General features: G+C 39.2%; 1 protein-coding gene across 15 annotated transcripts in view; it reads right to left on the bottom strand.

Moving 5' to 3' along the window:
* SYNE1 (spectrin repeat containing nuclear envelope protein 1) overlaps positions 1 to 27,839 on the bottom strand; it is a 663,643-nt gene that overhangs the window by 402,254 nt on the left and 233,550 nt on the right. For all 15 annotated transcript variants that reach the window (XM_077486324.1, XM_077486337.1, XM_077486323.1 and 12 more), the window contains 5 exons: positions 24,965 to 25,077; positions 18,746 to 18,914; positions 14,023 to 14,119; positions 9,529 to 9,731; positions 963 to 1,127 (listed from right to left, as the gene is read on the bottom strand). In XM_077486324.1, coding sequence (XP_077342450.1) covers positions 963 to 1,127; positions 9,529 to 9,731; positions 14,023 to 14,119; positions 18,746 to 18,914; positions 24,965 to 25,077 — 747 coding nt within the window. The remainder of the gene's footprint in view (positions 1 to 962; positions 1,128 to 9,528; positions 9,732 to 14,022; positions 14,120 to 18,745; positions 18,915 to 24,964; positions 25,078 to 27,839) is intronic.

The raw sequence follows: 27,839 nt of genomic DNA, 5'->3' as shown, positions 1-27,839 counted from the left end.
CTCAGCTGCTTTTGAATTCCTGTGCACTTGCATACCAATACTAGCTCTTAGACATCATTAGCAGTTTAATGAAAGTATTTATAACATCATTCTGAAAATAACTAAGACATGTGCACTGCAAACATCTTCAAATCTACTATAAATCTGCAAAGGTCAAAGGGAAAAATGCCAATTGAACAACAAAGTAGAATTCTGTTATGTGCCTATTTTAAAAATGCTAAATGCTCCCCCCTTCCTCCTAACACCTATGCTAACTAATCTGTGTATGAAAGATCTGTATACTTACTTATTTTCAGACTGCTCTGGTCGGGTCTTGTGATCCAACTCAGCCAACATGTCAGACAGTGGGGGCTGCAGGGAAATGGAGGGAGCACCAACAACGGTGGGCCATAGTAAGACTATGGGTTATGCCACCGCTCCCAGGCATTGCCAGCCATTAAGCACTCTCTCCTCTCCCCTGCAGCTGGTGCTGACTGACACAGAGAGATCATGTGATCAGCCCAGAGCACCTGAAAATGGGTAAGTATACATAGCTTAAGTCAAAATAGGTGTTAGGAGTGAGGAGGAGACAGTTTGTAAGATTAGTTAGGTATATTCTGGAATTCTATGTTTCCACCCAAAAATCATATATTAGTTATTCTAACTTCATTGCTTTTCTCATCCTCCTGGTAGATTTTAATATTTCTACCCACCTTTGTGTGATCCAGCACCCTCTAACATTCTTTTTAATATATAAATTAATATAAAATCTACCAGGGAGTGTAATAACCCTCATAGAGGCCAATGAAAAAATGCAGGTATAGAAAGTCAAGTTCAGAGATCTCAACCCAACACAAATCTGAGAGGTATAAGAAAATGTTAGGTGGTTTAACTCTTCAGCATTTACCAGAAAATGAAGTATCAGTTTTGGGTGAATTGACCCTTTAAGAAAAAAAATATAGAATTCACTGATATCAACATACATGCTTTACTTCCATGAACAAGTCTCTCCAACGACCATTCAGCAATAGAAGTTGTTGCTTGATGTCTTTAGACACTGTGTCGTCACAGGTTTCAATCAGGAAATTGCCAGAGTCGTTCATTGTCGTGTGCTGCTGGATCACGTGAGGCAAATGGCGAAAAAACTCCTAAAGCAAGGCAGAGATATTAAGGTGTTAAGGAGTAAAAAATTAGGGTTTTAAGTGAGGACATTTTTGTATCAAATGCAACTGTTAAGATTATGAAAACATGAGGGTGACAGTACAACATCATCATTCATCAGAGTCGCACAGTTGTATGATATGGTGCCTAATGATATACCAACATAAGAACCTGTTTGCTCATGCAAAAACCATAATTAAACATGTCCATATGGCCTGCGACAGATAAGCTCACATAAGATGACAATGCTAGAAAATCAAATATTACTATATGAATACAGTCATCATACTGTTACATTGTCGCTCTTTATATTTCCAAAGCCCCACATCCGTATCTCCATATACATGCCAGCGACATGATACCTGTCTATGACTTCATCTTTCTACAGTCTTCTGTGTGTTGCTAATGCATTGTGTAACAATTGCTAACAACCTTCATGTTTATGAGAACTGATTATCACTATCTTGTTAAAAACATTTTGTATGACCAATATATGCAAGATGTTTTATTAGGTGGAGGTTTTTCCCTTTGGAACTCACACTACACTTTGGAGATTAGCAGTGTACGATGGTATTGTTTTTTTACATCACTGTATGGACTTTCTGTTTGCAGTATCGCTATTTCATTTATCTGTCACAATATTTAGCGCAACTATATTTTTTGATTAATGCTGTTGACCGACTGCATCACACATGTCATATATTTTCAATGTTTCTCAGAGTTACACAATTAGTGATACATTAGGTTTAGTTAGGTACATTGGCTAACCCGCACCTAGACTTTGAAATCGGTGAAATAGAGGTATGGGGCTGAATGATATTTACACTCCCCACTGCTATTTTATTCTAGTTAACCGGGCATTTCATTGCTTGATATTTCAGTGTGGGGGCAGTACAATCTATTAATAAAATTAAAGCCCAACAGATAACAGTTCTAGAATTAACTCACTAGTTTTATTGTTGGTAAGTCTGTGTTTCCATGGCAATATTAGAAGTGAATGTAGTTAGGCTATCCAGAGTGTGAGGCCGCGTACACACGCGGGGACTGTTCGCCCAACTTTGTCCGCTGAACAGTGTTTCGGCGGACAGTCCGCTCGTGTGTGGGCTTTCAGCGGACAGTTTCAATGAACAGTCCGCTGAACAAGGTTTTTCGGAAATTCCGAAAAACTGTCCGCTGAAACTTTGTTTCAGCGAACAGTCCCCTCGTGTGTAGGCTTGTTCGTCAAACTAAGTTCCGCGCATGCTCAGAAAGGATTTACACGCCGAAAGTTATAATGCAGTGTATAGGACGTTGTATTTTCCGTCCCGTCGTACGTGCCGTTCACGTCATCGCGCACGGTTTCAGCAAACTGTTCGTTCGTCGTGTGTGGGCAAGTCCGTCCATGCTAATTTTGAGCGGACTGTTTGCTGAAACTGTTTGACGGACAAAGTTGAGCGAACAGTCCCCGCGTGTGTACGCGGCCTTAGAGTCAACTAATATCCGTAAATAGATGCACAGAACATGATAAATACATCCTGTGTCATACCACCATGGTACAAAGATTAACAGGCCATTAAGAGACTTCATTTAAAATAATTCCATTTTAATTTTCAGTCTCGGACTACAGTACATGCAACTGTAGCTCCAGTGTCTTCACAAATGCTCCAGTTCTGATTGTTTTAAAGTCCAAATCAAGCCAGAACTGTTGTTTCATTTTGTCTTGCATGACCACTTAAGGGGTATAGACAATAGTTCTTCATAATTTTGGGGGTAAATAAGAGAACAAACATGCATCAGGGTCTTATGAAGGGGTACAGATCTCAAAACACAAATGACAGATGAAAACTCGTTAAAGATCATAGCTTTTGGTGTGCCATCACTTGCTAATGAAGATCAAAGTAACAGATTTACTTAACTCCTTCCCTCCAAAACTACACACACTTACCTTCCAATATGCTATATATATATATATATATATATATATATATATATATATATATATATATATATATCATAATTACTACATTATTACATTATTGGGGAAAGATGAGCAATCAGCTCTGTGTGTTTCACTGAATATTTCCAGCTTCTCCATGAGTTATATGTGGGTAAACAATAGAAATAATAAAAATCATCCCTATGCAATCATGTAGAAATTAATGCTTACAAGGCAGGAAAGAGAGGGGGCACTGCTAGGGATCACAAGAGAACACAACCTCAGGGATCTATGTATAAAGGATGTGTATTCTGCCCCAAATGGTCCATTGGAAATAAACACCCAGAAGAACACTTCAAACAAAAGTCAGTATGTGGAAATTTGTATATTACAACATTTAAGGGTCTTCCAGCAACTTCAAGCAAAGCTGCAGCCGCATTGTTATCCTGAAAGTGTTTGTGATCCCAAGCATGGCAATGCCATATGGATGTTTTTTTATCATCTCAATTGTTTACCCACCATTAACTCCTGAAGAAGTTGGAAATATTCAGCAAAATGCATAAAGTCAATTACTCATCTGTCTCCAATAATTCTGTAATTATGCTATAAATGTAGTAATAAAATGGTGCTCGCATTATTCAGAATAATAGATAGGCTGCATAGGGAATATAAGCAAGGTGGTGTAGCTCTTAAGAGATTTAATTATGTGTGAGTCTCGAATAGAGTTCAATTATGTACAATTTTATGAATTTTCAAATAAAAATTATCAATTTTTATGATATTACTGTTATGAGTCCTGACTTCCTAGGCATCTTCTTAGTTGGGCCCACTTCCCACTCCCAAGGCAGCTGGGCCACTTCTTGGGCCGGCACTGCTCAACCACCCTTAACGTGGCTGGCTCTGCAACCTATTCAGTTCAGCACCAGCCCGCCAGAGCCAGGGGGCAGGATATTAGATGTCAGTTGACTGTGAAGGGGAGGAGCTGGAGCCTTATGTTGGGAAAAGTGTCTCTGCAGCCAAAGACACCAGGGTGTGGACCGCAGGCAAAGTAAGTGCCACTATGCCAGCCTTCCTGTTTGTCAAAAAATACTATTTTTGTACAGGATTCACGATAAAGGCATGCTTTGGTTTGGTTACTGTCTCTCTTTTACACAATGTGAGTGAGTGAGGTGACCTGTATTTAAAGTGTATATTAAAGTGTGTATATATGATTTTTTTTAACACTGCACTGCATTTTTTACCAAGCCAGTACTAAATATGCCACAAATACATACACACAGAAAGATATATATATATATATATATATATATATATATATATATATATATATATATATATATATATATAGTTGTGCTCATAAGTTACCCAGGTACAATTTATGATTTCTTGGCCATTTTTCAGAGAACATGAATAATAACACACAAAAAACAAAGGATTGTCAAAAGATCTGCGGGAAAAAGTAGTTGAACTGTATAAAACAGGAAAGGAATATAAAAAAGATACCCAAACAATTGGCAATGCCATTCAGCAGTGTTCAAACTCTAATCAAGAAGTGAAAAATGAGTGGTTCTGTTGAAACCAAACCACGGTCAGGTAAACCAACTAAGATTTCAGCCACAACTGACTGAAAAATAATTTGGGATGCAAATGAAAACCCACAAATAATTTCAGGTGAAGTATAGGACTCTCTGAAAACATGTGATATGGTTGTTTAAAGATGCCCAATAAGGTGGCACTTGAAGAAAGATGGGCTGCATGGTCAAGTCACCAGAAGAAAGCCATAAGAAAGCCACTGCGTAAATGCCACAAAGTATCCCACTTACAATACGCCAAATAGCACAGAGACAAGCCTCAAACCTTCTGCCACAAAGTCATTTGGAGTGATGAGACCAAAATTTAGCTTTTTGGCCACAACCATAAATGCTACATTTGGAGAGGAGTCAACAAGGCCTATGATGAAAGTCACGAAGGTGGATCATTGATGTTTTTGGATGTGTGAGCTACAAAGGCACAGGAAATTTGGTCAAAATTGTTGGCAAGATGAATGCAGTATGTTATCAAAAAATACTGAAGGAACATTTGCATTCATCAGCCAGGAAGCTAAGCATGGAACGTACTTGGACATTCCAACATGACAATGATCCAAAATACAAGGCCAGTCGACTTTTATTCTGGCTATAGCAGAATAAAGTGAAGGTTCTGGAGTGGCCATCTCAGCCTCCTGACCTTAATATCATTGAGCCACTCTCAGGAGATCTCAAACGTGCAGCTTGTGTAAGACAGCCCAAGAATTTGCAGGAACTTGAGGCTTTTTGCCAAGAGGAATGGGCACTTTTACCATCTAAGGAGATAAAGAGCCTCCTCCACAAATACCAAAAAAGACTTCAAGCTGTTATTGATGTTAAAGTGGGCAATACAGGGTGTTAAGAACTGAGGTATGTAAACTTTTGATCAGGGTCATTTGGGGTAGTTTCTGTTGCCATTGTGGTTTAAAAAGAGTGAACACAGTTGCTTGATAATAAATGGATTCAGACAAACACTAACCATGAGTGAAAGAAGAGTTTATGTGTTACCATTCATCATATTTTCTGAAAATTTGCCAAGAAATCATAACTTCTGACAAGGTATGTAAATTTATGAGCACAACTTTCTCTCTCTCTCTCTCAAGGATTGTCAAAATAATTGTTATTTTATATATATATATATATATATATATATATATATATATATATATATATATATATATATATATATATATATATATATATATATACAGTCATGGCCAATAATATTGACACCTCTGCATTTCTGTCAGATAATGCACCACTTCGCCAAGAAAATTGTTGAAATAATAAATGTTTAGCCATCCTCATGTTTCTTTTGTTTGTATTGAAATGACACAAAAAAGTGGAGTAACAAAAGGCTAAATCAGACACATTATATGCAAAACTCCAAAAATGGACTGGACAAAATTATTGAGACCCTCAATTTTTAATATTTGGTAGCAAAGCCCTTGGAAAAAATAACTAAAATCAATTGCTTCCTGTAACCATCAATGCATTTCTTACACCTCTCTACTGGAATTTTGGACCACTCTTCTTTCCAACTGTTCCAGGTCTCTCAGATTGGAAGAGTTCTTTTTGCCAACTGCTGTTCTGAGACTTCTCCACAGGTGCTCCATGGGATTTAGATCTGGACTCATTGCTGATCAGTTTAGTATTCTCCAGTGATTTCTCCTAAACCATTTCTGGGTGCTTTGGGTCATTGTCCTTCTGTAAGACCCATAACCTCTGATTTAGACCCCACTTTCTGACAATGGGCCCCAATATTGCACCCCAGAATTCTTTGGTAATCTTTAGATTTCATAATGTCATGCACAAGGCCAAGACATCCAGTTCCTGAAGCAGCAAAGTAATCCCAACACATCAGTGAACCTCCACCATGTTTGACTGTATTCTTTTCTTGAAAAGCCTCATTTTTTTTCTGAAAACAGTAGAATGATGGGCTTTACCAAAAAGCTGCAAAAAAGGAGGGGAATTTTGGGACTTTAAATGAAGCACAAGTATGTGCCTCCATCCCGGTAATCGGTACGTAATAGAGGAAGTTTGGGACTTTAAAATGAAGCACTTGGATAATGGAGGTAGGTTTTAACCATATTAAAAAAAAAAAAAAAAATTTATTGATTGTTCAGTAACAGATCATAAAAAATAATAAAGATCAAATTCATAAAGTATATAGGCATAAGTACAGTAGAAGCATGATATATAGTATTCACATATAGCAGCACATAGTAGTAATAAATAAAATAATTGGGTAGTATGGCATGGTAGTGCCTATGACAGCAAAACCGACATCAGCAAATACATCCACATAATAGATATGCATCCACTAGATGTAAAACAAAAATAAATTTAATATATAGTTAAAAAAGTAAATTCATAATAAAATAAATATAGTTCCGTATAAAGTATAGCTGGGACATCATTTCAAAAGCTCGACGCGTTTCGTGGGTGTCTCCCCACTCATCAGGAGCTGATGCGACCAAAAAAATTCCTATGAAATAGAATAAAAAATAATATAATATACTAACCATATAAATAAAAATAAATTAATGGGGATTTAATGCGTGTAAATGGTTAGCCAGGGCAGACTCGCCAATCCGGATGGAAAGTGCAGTGTGCGGCAGTGGGCGTAGGGTGGGCCATGGGCAAGATCCAAAAAGCTGTCATTTTGTTTCATCTGTCCACAGCACATTCTCCCAAAAAGATTTCGGGTTCCTCAGGTAAGTTTTTTGGAAAACTCCAATCTGGCTTTTTCATGTTTGTGTCAGCAGTGTGGTTCTCTTGGGTCTCCTACCATAGTGTGCCTTTTCATTCAAATGGCGACATATAATGTGACCTGACATAGTTATACCCTGTGCCTGAAGGTCAGCTTGAATTTGTCTGGAAGTTGATCAAGGTTCTTTATCCACCATTCGAACAGTCCTTCATTTCAATCTTTGATCAATTGTTCTCTTTCGTCCACATCCAGGGAGATTAGCTACAGTGCCATGGGCTGTAAACTTCTTGACCATGTTATGCACAGTAGACACAGGAACATTAATATCTCTGGAGATAAACACGTAACCTTGAGATTGTCCATGCTTTTCCACAATTTTTGTTCTCAAATCCTCAGACAATTCTTTGCTGCTCTTTCTCCTTCCCATGCTCCGTGTGGCACACAGACACACACAACAGAGAGGTTGAGTGAATTTTTCTTCATTTTAACTGGTTGCCAGTGTGATTTCTTATATTGTCGGCATTTGTTACTTGATACATGTGAGCTTAATTACAAAATTATGGGAGCATCACAAACTTGGAATGCAATTATTTCTTACATTTTGAGAAGGTGCCATTAATTTTGCCCAGTCCATTTTTGGAGTTTTGCATGGAATGTGTCAGATTGGGCTTTTTGTTTCTCCACTTTTTTTGTGTCATACCAATACAAACAAAATAAATAAACATGAGAATTCCTAAACATTTGTTATTGCAACACTTTTCTGGGTGACGTGGTGCATTATCTGACAGAAATGCAGGGGTGCCAATATTTTTGTTCATGACTATATATATACAGGGCCGCCGATAAGGGAGTACCAACTGTCCTTCTGTAGGGGGCCATTCATTTTAAATTTTTTATTCTTTATTTTCACAAGTAACATACTATATTTCACACAGATCATACACCATCTCTTCATAATGTCTCTTTAACCGGTTCCCGACCGGCGCATGTTGATGTATGTCAGCAGAATGGCACGGCTGGGCAAATGGGCATACCTGTACGTCCCTTTAAATTTGCCGCAGTGCCATCACGTGTGTGTCGCAGGCGCGCTCACCGGCTGGGACCTTCATGAGTCAGGTCGTGGGTCCCGCGGACTCGATCTCCGCAGGGATAACCGCGATCGTCTAATGGGGAGGAAGAAAGGGGAGATGCTAATGTAAACAAGCATCTCCCCGCTCTGCCTAGTGACAGTGTCACTGATCTCTGCTCCTTGTGATCACCACAGGGGTGATCAAATACCACCAAAAGAAAGCTCTATTTGTGGAAAAAAATGGATGTCAATTTTGTTAGGGAGTCACGTCACACGACCGTGCAATTGTCAGTTAAAGCGACGTAGTGCCGAATCGCAAAAAGTGCTCTGGTCTTTGGCCAGCAAAATGGTCCGGGGCTTAAGTGGTTAACCCTGTCAATTCTACATATCACCATAATACATTGTCATTATACACTATATAATCTATATTAACCAAACTGATCAACCCAATAACCAAGTATGATTCCTTTTCCCCTCTCTTTTCTTTTCCCCGTAAGCATATGAACCTCATGCTATTTAATAAATAAAAAATAAAAAAAACACTCCTCCCTCTGGGCCACATTAATTTGACATGGGGTTCAGCAGTTTTAAGTTTTATTAAGTGTGCAGGCAGTATACATATGCTTCCCCAGGTTATTGATTGCACATGTATTACATTTCCCCAAGCCCCATCAGTTTATCAGACAGGCTCAGGAAACTTTAGCAGAGGGAACTTTTTTATAAACTTTGCCCCTCCCGAGACAAGACTCTGGATCTCCCGCTGCAGTGGGGTTGATTTATTAAAACTGGAGAGTGCAAAATCTGGTACAGCTGTGCATGGTAGCCAATCAGCTTCTAACTTTAGCTTGTTCAATTAAGCTTTGACAAAAAAAATAAAAATGGAAGCTTTCTATGGAGTAAAGGTAAATCAAAGCCTGTATCTACTTTTTGACTTTTTCCAATACCTTAAAAGTCCCTTACTCTTTCTTTACTATCTATTGTTTATACTCAGGATGTTGATACCACTATATACACTGGACAATCCTATATACAACTCTTTTGGGTAATCTTTGCAATAAAGAGTTAATCGTGGCCAATAAGCCAAGTGTATCTTAATACATTGTTTTTTTTTTATTTTGCTACTTACCTTTTTGGCATGCTCTGGCTGGTCCAGCATCTTTTCAGCATCCTCCAGCCAAGCTTGTAAACTGGCCACTGTACTACTGTATTTATCCCAGTTTGAAACAACTTCTTCCAGCATGCTTCTGACACTTCTGACTTCCACTGATAAGTTCCTCCACTGGACTGTAGTCTCATGTAAAAACTTTGTCACACTCTCAGCTTCTTCAGCTACATGCACACAAACAATATATAAAAATAAGTGATTTCCTGTTGTTAGACAGTTGCATGCCTAAACTATTGCTAATTAAAAAGCGAATCTGAGACCTTAAGAGGCTGAATCTACTAATTTGGCCATAAAAAGATATGCAAGATTTAATCTACAGAAATTAGGGGCCATGGAATGACAAACTTATTGGGTATCGACTATAGTCTATGGAAGAGATGGAATAACATCTAAACAGGATAATGATTTTTGTACAGTTCTGCTGTTTAAGCAGAAGAGGTTAGCAGTTCACAAGCTATGGAGATATAATTCGGGATGCCCTGAAAACAGGATGTGCATAGCCAGAAAGAAAGGCGTTCCAAGGATCTTTGAAATTGGAAAAGAGTGAGCTGTAGAAAGCAATCCTCATACTTTACAATTGTATTAAAGAACCCTACAAAGCAGTATTTGCATAAAAAGTGTGCAATAAAAAAACTTTCTACAAAAAAACAGAAAACTATTACTGCATTTGCGGCCGCTCCTGTCTTTTACTGTATATTTAGGTCTGAAATGAAAAATACTCCCATAATACAAAAAGAAGCTACACCTATTCTGTTCTTCGTGAGTTGTGCAGTCAGCCAATACGATGTCATGAATTTTAAACTATTGTCCGACTTTCTACAAAAGTTGTGTTTCTGAAAAAACACCTAACCAAGGTCCACTCTGACTGCATTAGACAACACCTATATGTCTTTATGAGATGTACAATGGAGATCAAAATTAGAGAACAACCTACAATGTCCTACATTTCAAGGTCACTGCTGAAATGATCCAAACAGGAGTAAAAGAGAAGTTTTGTTAAGCATATTTCATGAGTTACATATACTTTGAAGCACAGAATTAAAAACGTCAATGAGATTTGAAAAAGAACAAAATTAGAGAACACTTTCAGATACATCCCAGTTACTGGTGTTAATCTGGCACCTTGTGCTAATTTCTTTAATTGGCTGACAAACCCTATTTAACTGGCAGCCTAAAGCCCCATACACACTATTATGCCCTGTACACACAGTTGGAAATTCCATCCGAAAAGGTCCAATCGGATTATATTGTCGGAAAATCCGATCGTGTGGGGGCTCTACCAGACTTTTTCAGTCGGAATTTCTGATGGAAAATATTTGAGAGCAGGTCCTCAAATTTTCTGACAACAAAATCCGATCTGACTTTTTCTGATCTTTTGTAGAGAATTCCGATTGGACAAAGTACCACGCATGCTCAGATCAAATTACGAGACCAAAGCTATTGGCTACTATCCGCAATGTAGTCCCGTCGAAACGAACAAACGTCACCACATTTCGAAAGATCTGATTTTCCGACAACTTTGCCTGACCATGTGTATGCAACACCAGTTTCGGACAAAATCCGTCGGAAAAAAACAGACGGATTTTGTTGTCGGAATGTCCGACCATGTGTAAGGGGGCTTAGATTTTCTGCAGATTTTTGTCTTCAGATTTACCAATATGAGGTCAAACCTTAAAGCTTCGTACACACGGTACGAAAATCAGAAGGGGATAGTCATTTGACAGGCTGTTGTCCAAAGTTCTTACAGTTAGTACGCTCCTTTCAACAATTGTTTTCCAATTTTCAGCCAACAAATGTTGGATGGTAGGCTAGTAATGTTTTGTCAAACGTCAGCTCCACGTCAGATTTTTGGATGGTCAGTACACAAATCTGTCACACAAAGGTTGAAAGTGCAAACATGTATGCTCAGAATCAATGCTCACCAAACACGAAATTAGCAGAAGGGGCCCAAAGGGCGGTGCCCGAGTGCTGAAATTCCTCGTAGTACATCACTACATTCGTGTTTGTGGCACGACAATTTGTGTAATGTTGGTATGCAAGACAAGATCCTGGCACACACCCTTTTTACAAAAATCAGACGTTTGGTTGTCCAACAATTGTACCATGTGTATGAAGCTTAAGAGTTTCAATTTGTATGCAATCAGGTAGGCCCTTGCACTACATGGTTTTGATAAATCTGAAGACAAAATCTAATAGTGTGTATGGAGGTGTTCTAAAGTGACTGAAACCCTCTGGCTGCAAGTTGTACAGATGAAGGCCAAAGGGATGACCCTTTTAGCCATAGCAAGAGAAGTTTGTTGTTCCAAATTTACAATGTTAAATTCATTCAAGTCCCCCAAGAAGGCTAGTCGTCCACGAAAGAAAAATGCAAGAGAGGACTGGTTAATGCAGAGAATCTCAATGGGCAATCAGTTCAACACTGCAGCTGCGATTTCTCGCCAGTTCAGCACTGAACAGAGTAAGGCCTTGTACAAACGATACAAAAATCAGAAGGGAAAATTCATAAGACGAGCTGTCTGCACATTTTCGGATCGTTATTACGGTGTTTTCGACAGCGGATTTGACTTTTTCGGCAGACAAAAGCTGGATGTGCAGGCTATAGAATTTTTGTCGGATGTGAATTCAAACATCTGATTTTCGGATGGTCAGTACAGAAATCATCACACAAAAGTTGAAAGTGCAAACACACATGCTCGCAATCAAGGAACGTCTGGGAAGAGATCAGTCTTGTAAACTACTGTTCGTACTAGCCGTATTCAGCCGTACCCAGCCATACTCAGCCATACTCAGCTGTACCCAGCTACATTCAGCCGTACCCAGCCATACTCAGCCATACCCAGTTATCCCAGCCATAATCAGCTATACTCAGCTGTACCCAGCTGTACTCAGCTGTACTCAGTCGTACCCAGCCATACTCAGCCGTACTCATCCGTATTCAGCCGTACACATCCGTACTCATACTCATTCATGCTCAGCCATCCCCATCCATGGCTCCTCCATCCCCATCCATGGCTCATCCATCCCCATTCATGCTCATCCATGCCACATCAGTTATCATCCATACCGCTACAGTGCCTCACAAAAGTTTAATAGGTAGTCAAATTAGATTTGAAACGTATGCCCCTAGAACACCTGATGGTGCTCCCTGCATGTTGGTCCTCTGTATGTGGACACGCTGTGGAAAAGTCTCACACATGTGGTATTGCCATACTCAGGAGGAGTAGGAGAATCTATTTTGGGGTGTAATTTTTGATATGTACATGCTATGTGTTAGAAACATTGTGTAAATGGACAATAATGTGTAAAAAAAAAATGCGTTTTCATTTTCTTTACACACTTTCCAAAAACTTGTAGAAAAAATTGGCATGTTCAAAAGACTCATTATGCCTCATAGATTATACATTGCATGGTTTTCTTTCCAAAATGGGGTCATTTTTGGGGTGTTTCTATTGTCCTGATTCTCCAGGGCCTTCAAGTGTAAGAAGAAATGATATGTGTAATTTATGCTCCAAGAACACCTGATGGCGCTCCCTGCATGTTGGGCCTCTGTATGTTGCCACGCTGTGTAAAAGTCTCAAACATGTGGTATCGCCATACTAAGGGGGAATAGTAGAATGTGTTTTGGGGTGTAATTTGTGCTATGCATATGCTGCGTGTGAAAAATAACCTGCTAATATAACAATTTTGTGAAAAAAAAAAAGACAAAAAAAATCTTGATTTTGCAAAGAATTGTGGGAAAAAATTACAGCTTCAAAAAACTCACCATGCCTCTAACTAAATACCTTGGAATGTCTACTTTCCAAGAAAGGGTCATTTGGGGTGTATTTGTACTTTCCTGGCTTGTTAGGGTCTCAAGAAATGAGATAAGCCGTCAGTACTTCAGGTGTGATCAATTTTCAGAGATTGGCACCATAGCTTGTGGACTCTATAACTTTCACAAAGACCAAATAATATACATCAATTTGGGTTATTTTTACCAAAGATATGTAGCAGTATAAATTTTGGCCAAAATATATGAAGAAAAAGTACTAATTTGCAAAATTTTCTAAGAGAAACAAAGAAAAATGCATTTTTTACAGAATTTTTGGTCTTTTTTTCTTTTATAGAGCAAAAAAAAAAAAAAAACAGCGGTGATTAAATACCACCAAAAGAAAGCTCTGTTTGTGTGAAAAAAAAGACAAACATTTCATATAGGTACAGTGTTGCATGACCTAGTAATTGTCATTCAAAATGTGAAAGCACCGAAAGCTGAAAATTGGCCTGGTTAGGAAGGGGGTTTAAGTGCCCAGTGGTCAAGTGGTTATTGACAGAATGCACTTTTTTTACTGTTTTACTGTTTAAAAAAAAATACATTAATGGATTGGAACCAAATCATTTTGAAAATAAGGGTCTTTTTAATTAGATAATCTTTGAATTTATATAATCTTTGAACTTTAATAAACATCAAAATCTTACCTGATCCTTCAGCTTTAACATAGAGCTCAGCTGCTTGCTTAAGAGATTGGCTGGTAAACTCGTATTGCTCAAAGAACCTAGTACCATCAATAAACATCTGCAACATAAAATATAATCAATTAACTGGAAAACAAAATATACATATCATGTTCAAGATAACGCAAACATTTATGTTCTTGCCTTTGAAAGGCCACCAAGCATTATACGCTCATTTATGCTAAAAAAAATTTGATCATATTGTTGTTATTAGTTGGATGGCATCTGAACAGAATGAGTAGGAACTTAACAAAATTAATAGAATCTTAACAGGACATTGGCAGAAAATATAAAAAATGCAGGTGATATATTGAAGAATATTTTTAAACATACAGCTGGCTTTCTGATTAAAGAAATTTACAGGCCATCACTTTCCTTCCAGACAAAAACAGATTCTTCATAACGTAATACAGCTCTCCCAGGTTTGAGAATGGGACTTTGAAGTCCTTTGCTGCCCTACAATCTCAATTTGCCTTACCTCACTGTATGCTCTTCTATTATTACCTATTGCAACAGACTGTTCTGGCCCAGGATGTCACTGCCTGCTTAGAGCCTCCCACACCAATTTGCATCATGATGCAGAACAGTAGGACTACCAAGGGTTGGTATGTTACTGCTGCATTTTCTCAATGGGTACCCCTAAAAGTAGATGCTCCCTGGGCTAAAGACGTTGGCACCTTCAAGGAGAAGCAGTGGGAGGAGGCCTTACAGGCTGTTCAGAAGTGTTCCCTTAATGTCAATCAGAAGTGTATGCAACTATTTATTCTTCAATTTGTACTACACACCTTCCAAACTATTTGAAATGGGTGTTCTACAGCAACCCCTTTGTACCAACTGCAGCAGATATCTCGGAGAGCAAGTTCTCCTATTATGGTAATGCCCGAAACTCCAACTCTACTAGTTGGAGGTCATTCATCTGCTTAATAATGTATTCTAGGTGTGCAGTCTAGTTGTTTAGGTGACCCTAAACAATGCATCTTTGGCATCCTAGACAGTCTACAATTGCAGAAATTCTCCCAGGAAGCTATCGTGAGGGCATTTTTTCAGGCACGTAGATTATTCTAGTCCACTGGAATTTTGCTAACTTACCCACCTGCAGGAAATGAATAGCTTACATGGGTGATATGCTTTGTCTATAAAAATATATTTATCAACATAGGGGGTGCCCTGACAAGTTTGAAAAAATATGGGTCCCCTGGTGTAACACCCCAGGTCTCAGCCAGTTAGACGTACAGTGCATCCAGAAAGTATTCACAGTGCTTAGTTTTTTGCACATTATATTACAGCCTTATTCTAAAATTGATTAAATTCATTATTTTCCTCAAAATTCTACAAACAATATCCCATGATGACAACATGAAAGAGGTTTGTTTGAAATCTTTGCAAATTTATTGAAAATAAAAAATGAAAAAAATCACATGTACATTGTGTTCAAAGCCTTTGCCATGACACTCAAAATTGAGCTCAGGTGCATTTTGTTTCCACTGATCATCCTTGAGATGTTTCTACAAATTGATTGGAGTCCGCCTGTGGTAAATTCAGTTAATTGGACATAATTTGGAAAGGCACACACCTGTCCATTTAAGGTCCCATGATTAACAGTGCATGTCAGAGCACAGACCAAGCCATGAAGACCAAGGAATTGTCTGTAGACCCCCGAGACTGGACTGTATCGAGGTACAGATCTGGGGAAGGGTACAGAAACATTTCTGCAGTATTGAAGGTCCCAATGAGCACAATGGCCTCCATTATCCATGAATAGAAGAATATTGGAACCACCAGGACTCTTCCTAGAGCAGGCCACCTGGCCAAACTGAGCGATCGGGGGAGAATGGCCTTAGTCACGGAGGTGACCAAGAACCTGATGGTCACTCTAACAGAGCTCTAGCATTTCTCTGTGGAGAGAGGAGAACCTTCCAGAAGAACACCCATCTCTGCAGCACTCCATCAATAAGTCCTGTATGGGAGAGTGGCCAGATGGAAACCTCTCCTCAGTAAAAGGCACATGACAGTCTGCCTGGAGTTTGCCAAAAGGCACCTGAAGGGCTCTCAGACCATGAGAAACAAAATTCTCTGGTCTGATGAAACAAAGATTGAACTATTTTCATATCTGAAGGTAACCAGGCACTACTCATCACCTGGCCAATACCATCACTACAGTGAAGCATGGTGGTGGCAGCATCATGCTGTGGGGATGTCCTTCAGCGAAAGGAACTGGGAAACTAGTCAAGATAGAGGGGAAGATGAATGTAGCAATGTTCAGAGACATCCTCAATGAAAACCTGCTCCAGAGAGCTCTGAACCTCAGACTGGGGTGAAGGTTCATCTTCCAACAGGACAACAATATTAAGCACACAGCCAAGATACCAAAGGAGTGGCTATGGGACAACTCTATGAATGCCCTTGAGTGGCCCAGCCAGAGCCCAGACTTGAACTCTATTGAACATCTCTGGAGAGATCTGAAAATGGCTGTGCACCGATGCTCCCCATCCATTCTGACGGAGCTTGAGAAGTCCTGCAAAAAAGAATGGGAGAAACTGCCCAAAAATAGGTGGGCAAAACTCACAGCATCATACTCAAAAAAGACTTGGGGCTGTGCTTTGTGCCAAAGGTGCTTCAACAAAGTATTGAGCAAAGGCTGTGAATACTTATATAAATGTGATTTTTTGTTTTTTTTATTTTTAATAAATTTTCAAAGATTTCAAACAAACTTCTTCCACATTGTCATTATGGGGTATTGTTTGTAGAATTTAAAGGAAAATAATGAATTTAATCCGTTTTGGAATAAGGCTGTAACATCACAAAAATGTAAGTGCTGTGAATACTTTCCAGATGCACTGTAGTTACCAATAGACTTTTCTAGTCAGTCAGGCTTAAGCTGTTTAAGTTGATTGCTTGGGGGCACGAATGAGTGCATATTACCCTTGTTATAGGCTGTGTTCACCTAGGTGGACTTATACTGACATTATAAGGTTGACTTACTAATAGCAGATTACACAAAGGACAATTTCAGCTGACTGTTAATTTACCATAGTCAGTAGAAATTCTGATCATTGTCTAATAACTTAAGCAAAACTGTTAAACTAACATTATAATTAGATGGATTATCTTGAGCTTTGGTGTACTGCCAGTCAGGTTTTGCTCGAGTACATGATTATTCAGTAGACAACAAGTACATATTCAGTAGACAACAAGTGCGCTCTACAATGTTAGAAATGTTGGTCCTTTATTAAAGCTTTCTACAGAAAATGTTGCTATGGTGATATGTTGCATTTGATTTAACACTGCAATAAAGGAATAAACAGCTAAGTGTTGCAATGGTCCAGATATTGAATATTTAATCGAATTCAAGATTATAATCCTATCCTATATATAGATATAGATATATATATTAAAACTGATACTTTAAGACCATTTCTGGTTTCACCACAAGGGGATTTTGCCTGTGTTTGTGGTATGAGCCAACATTCCCTATGAAGATTGTATGCTCCTTTCCCTAATTATCCTTCCAACAGAGACTGTTTACACTCCCAAATTGCTCTTTGGCAACTCTATCTGCTACTGGTATCACAGTGTCCACTCCTCACTTCAGAACATCAGACCCAATCATTATCTGCACCTCTTTCCATACTTGCTGTTCCCTCCCATTAAGTACTGTGCTAGTACCAACCTTGCACAGTAGTACCAACCTAGCTTTGAACCTACCCTTGAGCAGTCCCCTTACTATACTCACATCCTTGCCATCTGTCTCCACACCTCTCCCATAACATTCCCAAAAAACAGTATAAACTTTTGAGCGGTATCCATTATCCTTCTCTTCTCTACCAATCCATGTGTTAACCCAATCTGTTATTGGTTGACAAAATATGTGATTAACTAGAACAGTTTCCAGCATATGTGCATAACTCCTTAGTGGTCAGTTTCAAAAGTATATCTTAGCTCCTTAGTTGTTAGTATCCAGGTTACAGTATGTGCATTAACCCCTCCATGATCAGTCCCCCCCCACAGCATGTGCTTTAAACTTTTAAGGTCCACCCACCCCAGTATTTAATATTCTCCACAATGTAAGCTCCGCAGTGACCAGCTTTCAATGACCACTTTTGAGTGTTTGCTTATGTAACACCATATTTACTGGTCTTCAGAGTATGACATTTAACCCCTTAGTGACAGATCCTCATAGTATTTGTCTATGTGTTAATTTCTAAGTTACTAGTATCAACAATATGTGTTAACCCCTCATTGGCTATTCTTTCATGTTTAAACATTACCTCCTTATTCTGCATCTAAAGCTAGAGAATTGTTCAGTGCTATTAAGGGAATGGTACATTTTAGATATCCGATGTTACCTGCGGTGGGCTGTGATGGAGAACACCCAAACTTCTGTATGTAGTCAGTTCTGGTTTGCTCAAAATAAAGTATGTTGATAAATGTCCTCCTAGGAAACTTTTTCACAGAATTCAAGACCACACTTGGATCCCCAATTTTCAGAGCAGATATGTGAACTAAACCTACAGTAGAACATCATTCCTACTCCTCAAGTTACAACTTCCCAATATCCACCACATTCCCAACTAAAGAAAGACAACTATATAAACAATAGCCCTGGCTTTGTAGCTATCATCAAATCATGGACCTCGGCTGTATTGAGTCATTTCAATGTATCTGAGAATACGTGTGAATAACTTACAATGTAATTTTGCAGAAGCAGTTCAACAGACTCTCGCCTTCCATATTTTATGATCCATGACTTAAGCTTAGATTCTGCTAGGACCAAAAGTGCTAAAAGACGGTACTTTAACTCCATGAATTCCAATTTTATGAGATGAAGTTGGGAAGAAGAGGCAACAAAACTAAACCTGAAAAGGACAAAAATAAGCAGAAAAAATGGTTTGTGTCACTACGTGGTTTATATAAAATGCAGTTTTACAAATGAATATCAATTCACACAAGTTCTGTCTGTTATTCATTATAAATATTTTATAATTAAGTTCATGTGCGCAGTCATACCTAGTTTTACAGATGGGGCTACGTTTGGCAAGCCTGCTAGTCTAAACTCAATATGCTAAAATAAAAGTTTGTAAAATACTACAATAATTAGAATTTAATGTGTTATCTTGACTACTTTAAAAGCATAAGGTATTACCCGGAAAGCAATTTCATGAATTAAAAGAATCTGATACAAGTGTAAACATGTATACTCGGAAAATGTCTGGAGTATTAACGGGTTATGCAATACAATAAAACTGATAATGTCACTGATCTCCATGGTGACAAGAATGCAAAGCAGTCTGTACAGACTGCTCCACTTAATAGATGCTCCTAAAATTAAACATGCAATGTCAAATGATGTCCCCATTCATTTTTGGGATATTTTAAATAATTCTGCTAACTGTGGCCATCATAGAGATTAATTAAATCTATGGTGACCTAAAGTGTTTCTAAACTCAGGACCCTGCATTCACTATATCTGGTCTCCCACAGTACACAGAAATACACAGAAACACATGGAAATGCAATTATTTTAGTAAATATAAACTGCTAAATAACTTTTCTCATCAGCAATATATAGCAGTCTTATGACTTCTCTCAGTGACTGGTTAAAGCTTGTAGGAGGAGTTTTCATTTTCCTCTGACTATCCTATGAGACTGCATGACCCATGACTCTCTGTCTGGACAGTGCTGATTGGCCCTGTGCTGATCACATGCACCCTTTCCTCAAAAAAAAAAAAGAAGAAAACTCTCTAGTAATACACACCAAACTGATCATGTGCAGAGTACCTCCAAGTCTCTGTATTATCAGGATATGGATTGGGTACAATGGAAGAAGGGGGGATCAGAGAATACAGGATCAAACTGCCTTTTTACACAATGTGCAAAATTAAACCATTAGGTTCCACAGTGAGTATAACAAGCATGCTTTACTGCATATACAGACTGATTTTACTGTTGTGGGATTAGTAACACTTTAAATGTAGATTGCAGCTGGGCTGAAGTTATTACAATCACTCCACAGTAAAGGCAATAGTTACTTTAGTCAAAGTGTATGTTGCCTTGGCTTTTGTCATGACTACTTATTTGGATTATATATCCAATTTGATAGAACACATGGTAGATGCAGTATACTTTAAAATCATTAAAACAACTTGGTAATAAAAAAGCCCTGCTGTTATGCCAGAAAGTTGGACCATTCTGACATACAAAACTTTGGCACTTCTTGGTTGTGTTGGAGCTTTCCTGCTCACTTCCCCCTTCCAAACACTCTTTTTAGGCAGCAAAGAAGCCCATAATGATAGACCATAGGAATGTGTGATATAGAGAGGGCAAACTCCGATAAGGCTGCTTTTAAATTAGCGTGTCTCCAAAGTCGCGTGATTGGAACTTTTGGTGTGACTTTGATCTGACTTTACATTCTCTGGACCAAAGTCGCATCAAAAGTCGGACCAAAGTAGTGCAGGAATCTTTTCTGAAATCACAGCAATTTCTGTGGTGTCAGAAGGAACGTCTCTCTTAAAAATACATTGAATATCACATGTCCTGCGACTTGGGGTCTCACAAGTCTGATTCCAAGTTACACAAGTGTGAAAAGAGCCTTAGATTTAAAAGTAAGGGAGTGTGAGGGACACTTTTTAAACACTTGATTTTGTGGCTGAAACCCCTGCCCTTAGAACTACCTGGTGCCAGGTTGACTTTTGATACACACTTGAGTACACACTTAAAGTGGTTGTATACCCTTTTTTTGTATTTTTACCTACAAGTAAGCCTATAATAAGGCTCTCCTGCACGTAAAATTAATATCTCCTAAACCTGTCTGGTTTAGGAGATATTCACTTTGCATGCAGCTGCTGACGTCAGCGGTGCATGCTCTGTGAAGGTCCCCCATGCGCAGGAATGACGACATCACGGCTCTGCCACTCACAGCACTGGAGCCGCAAATCCGGAAGACCGGCCGAGGGGAAATTTCAGCTCCCTTAGTGGTAACCAGGATTAGTTGTCGATGCCTCATTCTAAGGTAAGTATTTCATAATGAGTTAGTATGAGGCATGCTAGCTCATTATGCCTTTTGCCTTACAGGTTTTTTTGTTTTTTTAATTGTACGGGTATACAACTGCTTTAACTTTAAAATATTCATGCTACAATATTTATTTTTAATTTATGTGTTTTTACATCTCAGAGTTAAAGCTGAATTATATGAATGATTTTTACTGCATAGGTGCATTTGTCCAGCTTGAACCAATGTAAATATCCATATCTCATACCCGAGGGACTGCTGTGGAAGTTGCAAATCACTGTAGTAGTTTTGCTTGTCCTATGCCACTTGGCTGCCCTTCTGCATAGTAACTGCACTGCCACCATTTACAGAGCACCTTTTATTTTTTTATATTGATACAAGTTGTTCTATGATTTGATGCAGTGAAGAGGCAGGGAGGCATTGTCTATATCTCCACCTCATTCAAACATGCATTTTTGTGTGTTCTTTGAAAAAAATACAAGACATTCTATTAATCGTGGCAGTGCCAAGCATACAACCCCTTGTAGTTACTATGAAGAAGAGAAGCCATTCAGCACAGGACTCGAAAGATCCCTGCTACTACCATAGTTGCAGCAACTACTACAGTCATTTTCTGTTTCCACAGTGATCACTCAGGTATGAGGTATGCATATTTTGGTCCAAGCTGGGTGTACCTAAGCAATAAAATGACACCTACAGTTCAGCATTAAAATGTATCAAAACCCAAAAACAAAAATGTACCCAATTGCAGCTTACCAACCATTGGCCCAGGTGGCTGCATTTATTTTCTTTTTTCAAGCTCTTTACCTTTTTATTTCACCTTTCACTATTCCTGTCCTATGTTGACCACACTCATTCACTGTAGTGTATCTATGGAGCAAGAGTGGTGTCACCCTAAGACAGGTAATGTGTTGGGACTACAAACTCCTTTCCCTCTCCTCACCTCCAAAACATAGAGGTAAGCATTCTGTAGTCCACATGGAGAACTGGGGACAATGATAACTGATAACAGTCAGCAGAGGCAGACAGCAATTCAAGTTAGTAGCTCACTGGATTTCCGGAATGATGTTTTTCCTGAATAGCTATAACAAAATGGTTTCAATGGTTTATATATCTGACCTTTTGGGTAGCATGCTGGCTCTAGGAAGCCTTTTGGGAAGCCTCCTGATGACGTACTGCTAGGATTACCCCCCATCCTCCTCCTCTGTAAATAAAACACTAAGGCCTCCTGGGATATATGAGGTACATATCCCAGGAGGGCTTAGTGTTTTCTTCACAGAGGAGGATTGGGGGCAGTCCTAGTGTTACGTCGTTGGGAGGCTCACCAGAAGAGCCAGCAGGCTTTCCCAATTCTGTCAGACACACATGGCAGCGCGGGACCTGGGCAGCCGCTGCTGAGAATAGTATCTTGGCAGGACAATGTTGGATCCACTGGGTGGGTGAGTATCCAAACTGTGGAGAATCCACAAGGTAAGCCAGAAAAAAAAGGGGGTGGGAAGGTGAAGATCCGCTTAAACAAAATAAAGATATGCAATCACAACATGTAAGAATTGGTACATTTCAATATATTAAATTGTTGCTTATAGGTAAAAAACAGTGGTGGCCAGTCCACAATCAGCGCAGGGGCACCACCCCCCAGCCCTCAGTGCCGCCCTCCAGCTCGCACCATCTATGTGCACTGTGCTGGGCTTCGGACCAATAGGTTTCTACCAGGTAGGTCATACCCACGTGACCACATCCCGAGGCCCCAATTGGCAAGTTTTTCATTGTCCTTGGGGCGCAGAGCACCCAAGTGACGTTCCGTCAGCTGTACATGCATTCCACCACTACTGACAGATTCACTAATCTGACAGAACAGCAGCAGTGGAAATCTTACTACATTCAGCTACGTCTTAAATTTTAGAGTAATTTTAGCAATAAAGTGAGCGTATATAAATAAATATAGTATATTGACATCTGTGATGCTGTTGTGATGTTACATTTTGAATGAAGCTGGACACCAGCATTAGGAAGGTGGTGGAGACCATGTTGGTACACAACGCACTGCTCAGCACTAAACCTTTAGGCTTTCAAAATGAAACATTCAAACAGCATCACAGATGTATGTATGCTATACAGTACAGGCATACCCCACTTTTAAGTACACAATGGGGTTTATTTACTAAAGCTGGAAAGTGCAAAATCAGGCTCACTTCTGCATAGAAACTAATGAGCTTAAATAAACCCCATTGTGTACTTAAAAGTGGGGTATGCCTGTATGTATATATATATATATATATATATATATATATATATATATATATATATATATATATATATGTGTATATATATATATATATATATATATATATATATATATATATATATATATATATATATGCCCATTTTACCATTTTATTGCTAAAATTACTCTGAAATTCAAGAAGTAGCTGGGTGTAATAAGATGTCCGCTGTCGCCTTCTGACTTCAGCTGTTCTGTCAGATTAGCAAACCTGGTAGCGACGGAACGCATGCACAGCTGACGGAACGTCACTTCCGTTACCTAATCTGATGGGTTTGCTATTCTGACAGAACACCAGGTGAAGACAGAAGCTGCAGCATTGGACAGTCCAGGGGAGCTTCGCCATAGGATGAGTGCGGACCTGAAGGGGGTCGCCGCCCCCCCCCCTCCCTCCTCCCCAAAATCCTCCAGCACCAGCCGCCACTGGTAAAAAAAAACACTTTAAGGCCAACTCCAGTGACAACTGATACTTCAATTTTTCATTCTAGCCAGCAAGAAGGAGTGCAAGAAACCCAAGCTCTAGGTAACGCCTGTATCCCCCAGTTAGTTTAAAGATTTAAATAGGTTGAGGTTCCAGACATTATTCAGTTGATAAAAAAAAAAAAATTGTTACATAATTTTTCAGCTGAATTCCCCTTTAAATGTTTTATTGACCCTTTCTCTGATATAAATTGTTACTATACATAAAGTATAGTGCAGGGATAAGCAATTAGCGGACCTCCAGCTGTTGCAAAATTACAAGTCCCATCATGCCTCCGCCTCTGGGTGTCATGCTTGTGGGTGCCAGAGTCTTACTATGCCCCATGGGACTTGTAGTTCTGCAACAGTTGGAGGCCCGCTAATTGCATATCCCTGGTATAGTGAATTACAAAGGTGCTCTAATATTTTTTGAAATGAAGCAGATGTAGTCATTAGTAGATATCCTGCAGTTCCTTAAAAATCGATTTCGCTCAATTAAGTTCACTTATTTTTAAATTTAAATTTTGTATGGCCGTGGAATAATTGAATCATATGTGAATCCAGCTGTGAGGGAGTGACATCCTTGTTACAGCCTTGCAGATGGGAACAGACAAGTACTCTATACTATGGAAATCTGACTGCTAGAATCTGCATGAGATGGAGAAGATGCCGGCTCAATTATCCTAAAATAACTGAAATAGTTTGGCGTAGAATTATCCATTTAAATATCTGCGCCGTGTACTAAAATCTACCAATTTAACTGCTGCAGTCTTTAAAAGTCCCATCAGTAATAAATTGTAATTTTCGACTGAAAGAAGCTTGCATTCTTTAAAATCGAAAAATACTATCACACGTTAATGCTGATCTCCAAGGCAACAAACCTGTAATGCAGTTATTTCAATGTACAATATATTTCTGTACTATAATGCACTTAATAGCAATCATTGACAACTTCTAAATAAGTCATTCCCAACCTAAATATTCTCTCTCCCCCCCTTAAAAAGTCTATAATTCATTTAGTAATAGCAACGCATATGTGATTATTCTATCACAATCCTAACGGAGATCTGCCCCCCCCCCCCCCCTCTTTCATTTCAAAAGGCTGCAGCAATTTCTCAGCAATCGCTGACAATTAATGTTTAAAATTCTCCGTTTACCTTTCTGCCATGTCTTCCAATTGCTCTATGGGGACTGGGACTCCGTTGACAGACCGTGAGCGGTGGATCTCCTGGAAAGCCTTTTTAGAACCATCCAGATTCTTCAGTATGTCCTAATTGTGGGGATGAAAAAAAAAATGCATATAGTAAGCGAAACACAGAAAACGTTTTTGGCAGTAAAATCATGAAAATGAAAAATAAAAAGCAGGCAGGCTGCAGAGATGAGTCACTGTTCAGTATTTGTGCACCGGGAAATTTTATCTGTCACAGTGGTATGCAATTTTATCCCTTCGTGAAAGCAAGTATTTATAAACGCTTTCAACAGATCCTTTGAAAGCCTTTCAGTGTATGTGCTAAAGAAGTGTACCTGATTAGAATCCTGGCATCTGAAGACTCGTACAACTGGCACTGCCCCTGGAGTCCAAATCTCCTCTATTGATTGGATTTAGACTGTCAGAAGAGTTTTAGGATAAATAAAAATGTTTTATGTTTCATTGCTTCAATAAATACTAATCCCAATTAAGGGGGATGCAGTCCAAGGATCTGAATGGATAATTAAAGTGGATATAAACCCGACTTTTTTTTTGGTTTGATGTCATAATGAAGAGCAGGGATCTCCAAACTATGGTCCTCCAGCTGGCGTGGAACTACACGTCCCATGAGGCATTGTAAAACTCTGACATTCACAGTTATGACTAGGCATGATGGAAATTGTAGTTCCTGAACAACTGGAGGGACACAGTTTGGAGACCCCTGATGTAGAGTATAAGATTTGCTATCATTTGATTCCAGTCTTGCCACAAAGAGTTAATCCATCTCTGAGCAATCCTCTTTTATTGTTCAGTGAGATAAATCTTGACAAACAGAGAAAAACTTTGTCAAATCCTCCCCCTTGCTGTGAGTGACAGGTGATTTACATATCTCGTGCACTAGCCTAAGAGACATGCATTATTTTTTAATTCCCTCCGTCTCCTTTCTTCTGCTGCTCTGCCAGGATTGGATGTTCCACACCTCAGCATAATTGGGCATGCTAAAGTCATGTGGTTACTTTCCTGTCTTTTCACTGGATGTTAGAGATCATAGCAGAAGTTCAGTGTAAGAAATACACAGGAGAAAATGCATATTGACAAGGGGAGTGTAGAGGTGGGCGGGGAGTCTACTGACATCACGACTCCACCCACCGAGCTCCTGACAACAGACCCACCCATAGAATCTGCAGTTTTTCGGGTCTCATAACAGACAGAGGGGAGACATTTGACATGTAAAGATAAATGCAGGAGGCATTTATATCCTTATAGATAGCCCCTATGGCAGTAGTTTAGAAAGAATGACATTGGGTTTACATCTACTTTAATGCCACTGATCACTAGCAGACTCAGCAAATTTAATTCTGATCAGATACACAGGATGTTGGCACAGTTTGGAAAGATTGCAAATTCCAGTCCCTAGGAAAAGTCAATATTTCACAGTTCCAGGTGAATGCATATGTGTAGTCAGTAGGAATGCACTGATAGCGATGCTAATATCACTGCCGATACCAAGCATTTGCGCGAGTATCTGTACTTGCCCAAATTCTCCCGATATCAAAAGTCTGCGGTGCAAATTGCGTTAATACAAAATGAATGGGTGCAAATCATACTGCAAAGAATCATGTGCAATTTGAACAGGAATGTGGTGTGATTCCTGTCCAAATCTCCTGTGATTGCTCCTGTGTATGTGTGTAGAAAGGGAAAAGCGCCATCTAGTGGGCAGTTTAAAAAAATGTTAGCACTCACAGTGCATATCTGGCCACATGCAAAATAATCTACATAGGTGTCCCGGTCCGCCAGTGATAGAAAATCACAGCCGCTGGAAGTGCTCACAGGTCTGGATGAGAAGTAGAGGCCGTCGCCCCCAAGTAGACATCACTTCCACCTTATACCCACAAGATCCCGGAACTTTTCCTCCAGCCCTGTGAGCACCTCCAGCGGTCCTGATTTGCTATCATCCTATCATTGGCGGACTGGGGACACCTATGTAGATTATTTTCCATGTGGCCAGATATGCACAGTGAAATCTAACATTTTTTAAACTGCCCACTGCATGGCGCTTTTCCCTTTCTATACACATACACAGGAGCAATCGCATGAGATTTGGACGAGAATTGCACCACATTCCTGTTCAAATTGCACATGATTCCTTGCAGTATGATTTGTACCCATGAATTTTGTATTGACGCAATTGTATCGGGAGCATTCGGGCAAGTACAGATACTCGCTTAAATGCTTGGTAACGGCAGTGATATCAGTATCGGTATCAGAGTATCCCTACTATGCATCTATACACATATACACTCACAAGAGCAGTGGGGTAAATCACATTCGGACAGGAATCGCACCACATTCCTGTTCAAATCACATGCGATTCTTTGCAGTGTGATTTGTGGGGAAAAAAATTTGTACTGACGCAAATCGCACCACAGAGCATCAGTACTCAGTATCGGTGAAGTATTGGTACTCGTACTAGCCGATAAAAAACAATATCAGTGCAACCCTAGTAGTCAGTATTATCATTTTATAAGATAGTTAGTTTTTTAGGGCACCTTCAGAAACTGCAAACCAATAGTGTAAAGCCAGCCCTAGTGTGTGTTCTAATATGAGCAAATCATGTTTCAATACAAGAGTTGTGTGTATTTTTACTTTAACCACTTTGTGTCCGGGGCAAATTTTTTATTTTTTCACACAAGTGTTAAAATCAGCATTTTTTGCTTGAAAACTACTTAGAACCCCCAAGTATTATATATTTTCTAAAGCAGAGGCCATAGAGAATAAAATGGTGGCTGCTGAAATCTTTTATGTCACATGATATTTGTGCAGCTGTTTATCAAACACTAATG

This window comes from Lithobates pipiens, unplaced genomic scaffold (genome assembly GCF_037356315.1).
Source record: "Lithobates pipiens isolate NorthernLeopardFrog02 unplaced genomic scaffold, aLitPip1_a1.2 Scaffold_18, whole genome shotgun sequence".
NCBI lineage: Eukaryota > Metazoa > Chordata > Amphibia > Anura > Ranidae > Lithobates > Lithobates pipiens.
The sequence above is the reverse complement of the archived record's forward strand: the minus strand, read 5'-3'. Positions and strand labels throughout refer to the sequence as shown.